The sequence below is a fragment of the Cryptotermes secundus genome, unplaced genomic scaffold, assembly GCF_002891405.2.
Source record: "Cryptotermes secundus unplaced genomic scaffold, Csec_1.0 scaffold3651, whole genome shotgun sequence".
In the NCBI taxonomy this organism is placed as follows: domain Eukaryota; kingdom Metazoa; phylum Arthropoda; class Insecta; order Blattodea; family Kalotermitidae; genus Cryptotermes; species Cryptotermes secundus.
Window position 1 is genome coordinate 3,728 of NW_019728599.1, and position 8,236 is coordinate 11,963.

The 8,236-nt window shown below is 40.9% G+C and overlaps 1 protein-coding gene across 1 annotated transcript; it reads left to right on the plus strand.

Moving 5' to 3' along the window:
* Positions 1 to 7,307: 7,307 nt before the first annotated feature.
* LOC117282388 lies at positions 7,308 to 7,983 on the plus strand (the record flags this gene model as incomplete). The annotated part of the gene is given in 1 exon segment (XM_033751770.1): positions 7,308 to 7,983. A coding segment is annotated over 1 exon segment (55 nt), but the record flags the coding sequence as incomplete, so codon positions are not given.
* Positions 7,984 to 8,236: the final 253 nt, after the last annotated feature.

Genomic DNA, 8,236 nt, shown 5'->3' on the forward strand with positions numbered 1-8,236 from the left:
CTGGCCAGAAGCCATCCCCATCCTGGACATCACAGCCGACACAGTGGCATGAGCCCTACTGACCAGCTGGATATCCCACTTCGGTTGCCCACAGACCATCACCACCGACCAGGGACGTCAGTTTGAATCTCACCTCTTCCACTCCCTGGCCAAGCTCTGTGGCATTCAACTCTCGCGAACAACCGCTCACCACCCAGCGGCTAAAGGACTCATGGAACGTTTCCACTGAACACTAAAGGCAGCCATTATGTGCCATGCAGACCAACACTGGACAGAAGCCCTACCCCTGGTTCTCGGAATATGCACGGCATTCAAAGAGGACCTGCAGGCATCAGTAGCTGAGCTTGTGTACGGCGAGCCACTAAGAATACCAGGAGAACTGCTAACTCCGACTGCCAACCCAGTGGATCCAGCGCACCTCATCACCCAACTTCGCCAATATATTGCCCGCCTCAGACCAATTCCAGCAACACGCCACGCTTCCCCGGCTACATTCGTGCACAGCGACCTCGAAAAGTGCACGCAGATCTTCCTCTGGCAGGACACAACTCGTAGATTGTTGGAGCCCCCCCCTACAGCGGCGCCTACCAGGTCCTATCACGGAAGGAGAAGACAATGCAAATCCTCGTGCGTGGCAAGCTCGCCACTGTGTCAGTTCCTTTTCAAGGAACTGAACCACACAGTATACCAGCTGTGCATGGTACAATGACAAACATTTAACTTTGTGCAGTGGCAGCAGAACCTTTAGGAGGAATTGCTTGTGTTCTGACTTCAGCGGTAGAGCAAATCTGTTGATAATGCTTCCTATTATTTCCAGTAACTCTCCAACACCATTAAAATGCTCTGTCTCATATACAAACCCAAGGAAGATGTTACTTATTTGTTTGCGTATGAAAGCACATAGCCTCGGGAATTTCTCATAGATGTGATGCAGAACAGTCTTAAGGAAATGACGCTCCTGAGGGTCTTCACTGTCAAATAAGTCTAATAACTGTAGCACAAATTTTTGGTCTATTACTTTCTTGTCAATGGTGGGCTGAAAGTCTGAGAATTCCAAGAAGTGTAGGAATAACTCATTCAATAAATTATCCATGATAAATTGACAGTTTACTTTCTCCTCAGAAAACATTTGTAGAACTGTAACTGTATCTTCCTATGTAACCTAGAGTCGGACATATAGAAAACCAGTCACTGTCCATATTGTTGCAGGCCTTGCCTAGCAACCGCTGTTTACTCGTCGTTGCTAAGCAATGAATCTTGTGTTGTCACACTTGCTCGAATGTGGGCAGTTCCCACAGATATGTAACTCAGTTCATGTTAGTACAAGTCACTTCATGCTGATGGGTTAAATAGTTGTTTCAGCTGAATGTAGTACCTGTTTGTTGAATGTCTGTCAACAGTTGAAAGCAATACAAATTTAGCTCAGCCACAGTAGTTGGGTGAGGCTACTAGCTGGAAGGTCGTGGGTTCGATTTCCGATGAGGTCATTGATTCCCCCCCCCTCTCAATTTATGTAAGCCTTCTGGTCTAGAAAACCGAAATTAACGGCCGTGGGGATCTGCTGTGCTGACCACGTGACACCCTCTATCTCCCAAAGTTGACACTAACTTCGCCGACAAGCAGCGGTCGCTCGGTCAGCATAGTTCGCATGCAGCCCCCCGCCAGCCGTGGCGCGCTGAGCGGAGCCGATGTCAGCCGAGTCCCAGCATACTGGTCGCTATGCAACGCGAGTCAACAGCGTGACGTAACACGGGATGCCGCCGTTGCTACACAGCAGGAAACAACTCCCGACAGCGTTGATAGCAACACGGCGCCAGACAACAGTGGTGCCCATTATGTGGCTGTTTTCTGTGTTGTCCGGAACGAGGCTAAATAAGGGGCAGCGAAGACTATTCACAGTCAGTTCTGAGTTCTCGAGTTATGAGTCAGCCAGGCAGTCAACCAGCATTTGCAGTGTAGTGTTTGTGATACTGCCAATGGCAGTAAATGTCAGATTGTATTTTGTGTGATTGTAAGAGCGAATGTGCAATAAATTCGCTATATCAAATACGGCGTGAAATTATTTGTCGCGTTATACACCCAAGACATGTGACAATATGCAGAGAATATCTGTGGCTTTGAGTATTTTTAGAGTGATACCACAAAATGGCAATTCATTTCTAAATCACATCATACGAGTAACAGGTAATGAAACCTGGGCTTCGTTTGTGAATGTTGAAACCAAACAGCAATCAAAGCAGTGGATGCACAGGCATTCACAAAACAAGTCAAGAAAGTTTAAACAAACATCTGCCTGCCAGATAGCTGATGACAACTGTTTTTTGACACAGGAAAGGGGTGCTTATGGTGGAATTCATGCGACATAATACCACAGTGTTGTGAGAAGTGTATTGCATAACACTAAAAGAACTGTGTAGGGCCATTCAGAACAAAAGGTGAGGAATGCTGACATGTAGTGCTCCTCCATGAAAATGCATGTCTGCATACAGCTGCTTGCACTCATGCACTTCCATTGCATTTGAAATGGGAGTTGTTTGACCACCCTTCTTAACAACCCTCATCTTGCTTTGAGGGGACTACCACCCTTTTACCTGCCTGAAGAACTGGTTGGGATCACAGCTGCAACAATAATTAGGAGTTGATGGAAGGTGTCAAAATGTGGCTGAGCTCACAGGCGGCACACTTCTTTGACACAGGCATGCAAGAACATATTCCGTGAAATAAGTGCCTCAGTTCCAGCAGTGACTATGTTGAGAAGTAGCTTAAGTGTATGTATTTTTTATAATAATAATAATAATTTTTTTCTCATTCATTGTTTTGTTAACAGTTCACAAGAGGTTACTTCTTGTATAGCCTTTGTATAACAATTTGATTTACCTGCAACGTTGGACTGAGGAACGTCTTTGATTCTGCCACAAGTTAAACTTGCTGTAGACAGTCTGCAGGAAGCTGTAGTGGAACTAGAGAGATATTACAAGTCTGAGTAACAGTGAATTTTGCTCCCTTCTACACTAAATTTTTTGTGCATGGTTCCATCAGTAAATAATGTAAGAGCTTCATTGGATGTATGTCAGCCTGTCCAGTGTAATCTTTTCTAACTGGTTCCATCAATTTCCATGGGCACACACAGATCATCTGTAGTGGGTGAGATTTTTTATCAAGTGGCCCATCTTCATCAGGCACAAAAATTGTTTTCATTGCGGGGTACCTGGATATGATCCTGCTCAGCAACAAGGAAAAAGCTCTGGATAGTGATATTCATGCCTCTACGTTTCATCTGCATGCAAGACAAATCAGATCATACTCAGGATGAATACTGACCTATGGAACCATTCATATAGTTGTAAGATTTGAGGCTTTCATGGCGGTGACTATGAAGAAAGCAGTCTTCTGGGATTTGGCACCGTGTATATGTGGTGTTAACCGACGTTTCGGAGGAACGTATCGCCCCCATCTTCAGGGTAGAAGAAAAAGTATAAGAAATCTGCAAGCGACCACACCGTGNCATGACTTCACACTAGCTTGACTTGTGGAGATGCAGCATCAGTTTGTACATTCTGTGGAGAACTTCTTTCTGTTCTGTTTTCTTATTGAATATCTGAAGGATGATGAAGAATGCTGTGTTTCTTATGAAGTCAGTTTAACTTTCTGGCATATGTTATTTTTAAAACTTCATTTCTTATGTCTTTGAGTTTTATTGCATGAATCTTTGAACCAAAATGATGGCCCCTTCGATTTTTTTAATTGATTTTAATATCCATTTATTGAATATGTAATGCATTTTTTACTTTCCTTTGATTGTGGCCCATTTGCAGTTCCATGTAAAAGTCTCAGCTTTCTTGTTTTGGGGAATGAAGGCTTTTGTGGAGGCCCAAATTACCTTTTAAGCTGGAAGGAGTTTACACCCCACTCACGCACACCTTAGGGCGTATAATGGGCACCAGATTATAATCACACTAGAAGACATGTAAACAAAATGGCAGAGAATCATGTTCTATTTGTGGTTCATTAAACTTGGCTTACTGGAATATTCTGTTTCAATTTCACAGTAGGGATTCTGCTTCATATGAAAGAAAAATGCATAATATTTCTTATTGAAAGCAAATGCAATATATTCTTTGAAATGTTTTTGAACATCTATCAGACTGCATGGCATTACATTCAAGAATATACTGTAGGAGACCCAGATTTTGAGACTTGCAAGGAATTCAGTAAGCCCGAAGCATTACAGGTGCTGCACGCAGCACGAATCAGTATGTACAAAAAACATTTCACCCATTCACTACTTTGCACTAGCTGTGCAAGCACAATATGCCAGTGGCAGTATACTCTGCACTGATTGTAAGGTACTACACAAGATAGTAAATGGCCTCTCCCACTTGTTTTGTCCCATCCTCCCCCACCTTCCTTCCTCATCCCACAAGTCTGAAGATACAAGATTCTCATGCAGCAGTACTGTTCAGGGTCACTGTTCTGAGAACCCAAAATCAAACAGTATCCTTGAACTATAGCAGCTCTTTAAGTGGTTTTGCTGTTTTGCAAAAGTGCATCTTAGGTGCCTAAGAAAGCCATGAATACATTTCAGAAGTGTATAAAGTTGACCGCAGTGCAGTAACATTTTTCATACCACTTCTTGAGCTTTAAAGCTGTGAGTTGTGTCTTGTGTCAGAAACTGGGGAACCCTCCTGAGGAAACTAGGATGACGCTAAGTATGTAAGCTGTAGTTAGTTGCAGATACAGGCAATATGTTTTCTACGCCTTGAACAATGACAGCATTTCTAAGGGTAGACTTTCTCCACTGTTTATCTTCCAGTATTCCACACAAGTATAATTTATGAGCATCACTTCAGCTGTCTTTGTAGTTAAACTTGCATGTGTATGTTACTGGTTTTGGAGTCTTCACCTTACAGTTTCACTTGAGTGATTACTTGTTTCAAGTAGACAGTTTTGTGCTTACGAATGACAACAGAACTTATTTTTTTCTAAAGAAACGGGATTTTATGTTTGAAGGTATAGAAAATGTACCTGATATAGAAAGTAGGAAGCTTAAGGAAAAATGTATTTTTGTTATATGTTCTTCCTCAAAACATTTTCAAAATTTTGTCTCGTCTTCATTTGCGCTGATCTTCCTGAAGAAAAAAAAATGCCCAAAAATGTAGTCTTATTCTTTGTTTCAAGATGTGGTTCCTCATCTCACGTCCTTAGAAAACTGCACATATGATTTATTGTGAATTTATGTGTGGAAAGTCAGGTAACCACAGGCAAATGTGTGAACATATTTTTAGGGTCATGTTATTCTTGCTGTTGGCTATTTAGATTAAGTGAGAAACCTCAAATATACTATTTACTTCAGATTGTATCAGTGTTATAAGAGAAATAATATTGTTGCCTTTAATACCGAAAATGGAACATTTGTGATAAAATTTCCTGGATAACCAGACTTGTTATTCTGTAGTAAAGTCCAACATTTGTCATTGGGAAATGATGTCATCTTCTAATGCTTGAGACATAGGTTCTTCAGAAGATATTGACCCTGACTTGACTTTGCTGGGTCACTCAAGAAGATATGCACTTGTAGCTGCTGTAAAAACTTAAAAAAAAAAATTGCCATGGCTGGACAGCTGTCATCTCTCTTTCCGCCTCCGCTGCTTTAGCTGGACTGAACCCTTATTCAGGAAGTCTTTCATTTTGTAAGTATTCCTGTATTCGGTCGGCATAGAAGATTTTAAGTTCAATTGAAAGAGCTGTTTTTCAGCCCATGCAAGATGCACCTGCAGCTTAATGTTACATATGGCACACTAGATGGCAATGAAGAAAGTGTCAAATGTCATCTGCTGCTGTTACCAATTTGAAGCATGCTTCATGGGCTTCTCACTGCATCAGCCAGGGTTCAGTCCTAGTTGGATTTCTGGTGGAAAGAGTNAGTTCTGATTTAGTCATGTACTCCACATCCATTAATCGTCTTATCATCACTATATAGTCTTAATATTTATGGTGTTATTAAATAACCAGCTTCACAAAGGAAAAAGCTTTGAAGTATGGTTATTTTCCAGTGACTGATGGAGGCAGGGAAAGAGGACTCTTGTAGGGTTTTTATACTGTATTGTTTGTAAAAATTTGCAATTGCATTCTTTTTATATCCTACCTTTGAATTTAATCACGACAGCCAGTTTCCTCCCCAGTTTTTTTTCTTGTTTTTTGGGGCGCTGCAAAAAGGAAATATATGTGTAGCACTTTACATTGACAGATATTTTGGAAAGCAAATATTCAGGTATCTAATTTGGCTGGAGAGCCCCTCTGCTGTGAGTAGGAGAATAACTGTTGTGTCAACCAGCAGTCTATTGTGTGATTTAGTGTTGGTTATGTGGTCAATTGAACCCAGAACTAGCAGACCTGAAGATATTATGCTTCGTAGTATACCATGTGCCACACTCTTGTGGCTGAAAGTGCATATTTGGTGTGAAACCATAAGTAGCAGTTTTGAAGTTCTGTTTATCTTGGCAGAATAAGTTTAGAACAGAATTGTTATGAGGTACATGAATTTGTTTAGAAGTGTGACAGCCATGTGTAAATTTCTGAATATCACTAGCCCTTACGGAATGTTTGTTTTTTAGGTTGTATCTCTAAACTCTCGATTATCCAGGATTAGTAAGGGAAAAACCTGGACAGGGATCATTTTTGTAGCCTAAGTTTGATTGAGTTCACAATTATGGTACAAGTTGCAAGATGTGCACTGATACATATGTGTGTATTTGCATTTTGAGTTTAAATTGAAATAAGATGTGCATTTGGTGCAAGAGTGACATGAATTGTACAGTTTGATTTCTGAGTAAAATTATTTAATGACAAGAAAGAGATCGAGGGTTGTTTGTCAGTAGCCCAGGCAACCTTCCCATGGATAATCGAGAGTCTTTAGGAGTAGCGCATGACAGTTTCATAAGATGGTGTTGGCAACTTACAGCATAACCACTGTGATAAGATTATACAAGGAGCAAAAAGCTTTTGAGGGGCTTGTCTTTGGATGCATTTTGAGAAAATGGACAGTTTTGACAAGTGGTTTTATACTTTTATGCGCCAAACTCATAAGGATTGTTATCCTTTTTAATGAGAGTTGCAGTTCATAGCTTGTTGGGATGTTATTACAGGAGATGGGTCACTTTAGTAAGCTCTCTTGATTTTCTTTATAGTGATTTTTTAAGGGGCAGTAGCACATTTTAAGCCACACATGCTGCCCACTGAACGGCGATGTGAAAGTTGCGTGCGATTATTAAATAACAACTCTGCGTGTTGTCTTTGTTGTGCCGTAGCTACCTCGCGCCTTCGCCCCTTGATCGTGACATGCCACCGCCACGTCGATTCTAGATGAGCGAGCGATTGTGTGCGTCTCTTCGGCGTAGCGATGTAAGAAGTGCAGACGGCGCTCACTTGGAAGGTGTCAGCGGTACAAAACCCGGAAAACACTTGTGCGGAGATGTCTTAACTTTTACTCTTCACCATTTAATTTTCGATTAGATAATAATTTAGCATAGACACTTGGCTTGATGGAATAATTTGAGAACAAGAGAAAGGCAGTCAAGAGCTGATGGTTGGCGTGCACAACCATAAGTGTGTAGTGGTCCGTGATCAATGAAGTGTAATCATACGTAGTTTAATAACAAGATGTGAGTAAATCCGTGTTAACTTGTTCTTTGCTGTTTGTGTTGTTAGCATTGCGCAGTCATTGTAGAGTGACTATAAACATAATTTCCTTGTGTTTTCAATTAATATACGATTCAAGTTTCTCATTAGCTTCTGACAGTGAAGCAGTGCAAGTTTTACGTAATATGCCGCAAATTTTCCCCCCTATCTGATTGTGAATTTTGATTCTTTTTACTCAGATTTCATTTGTAGCCCTTAGTCTTCCATTTATTATATATGTGTAGTAATCTTACGGCATCAACCATCATTGTAATCAGCATATTAATAAATACATTTTCCATGGAACAAACTCACGTGAAGTTTAAAGTAAGGATCCTACGTACGCACAATGAGAGGAGATATTCCCTTCATTATGTGATTTGAAGGGCAGTAAGTTGGATCACTCTGTTTTACTCAGGAGCATTTATGATAAGAGCATAATTTGCGCACGCATTATAAATGAGGATGTAATTGTTCGTCCTACAAATCTTTTCCGTTCATAGAATAATTGATTTTTGTATCACAGAGATATCTTCATTTGTGGGTTGTACTAAGGTAA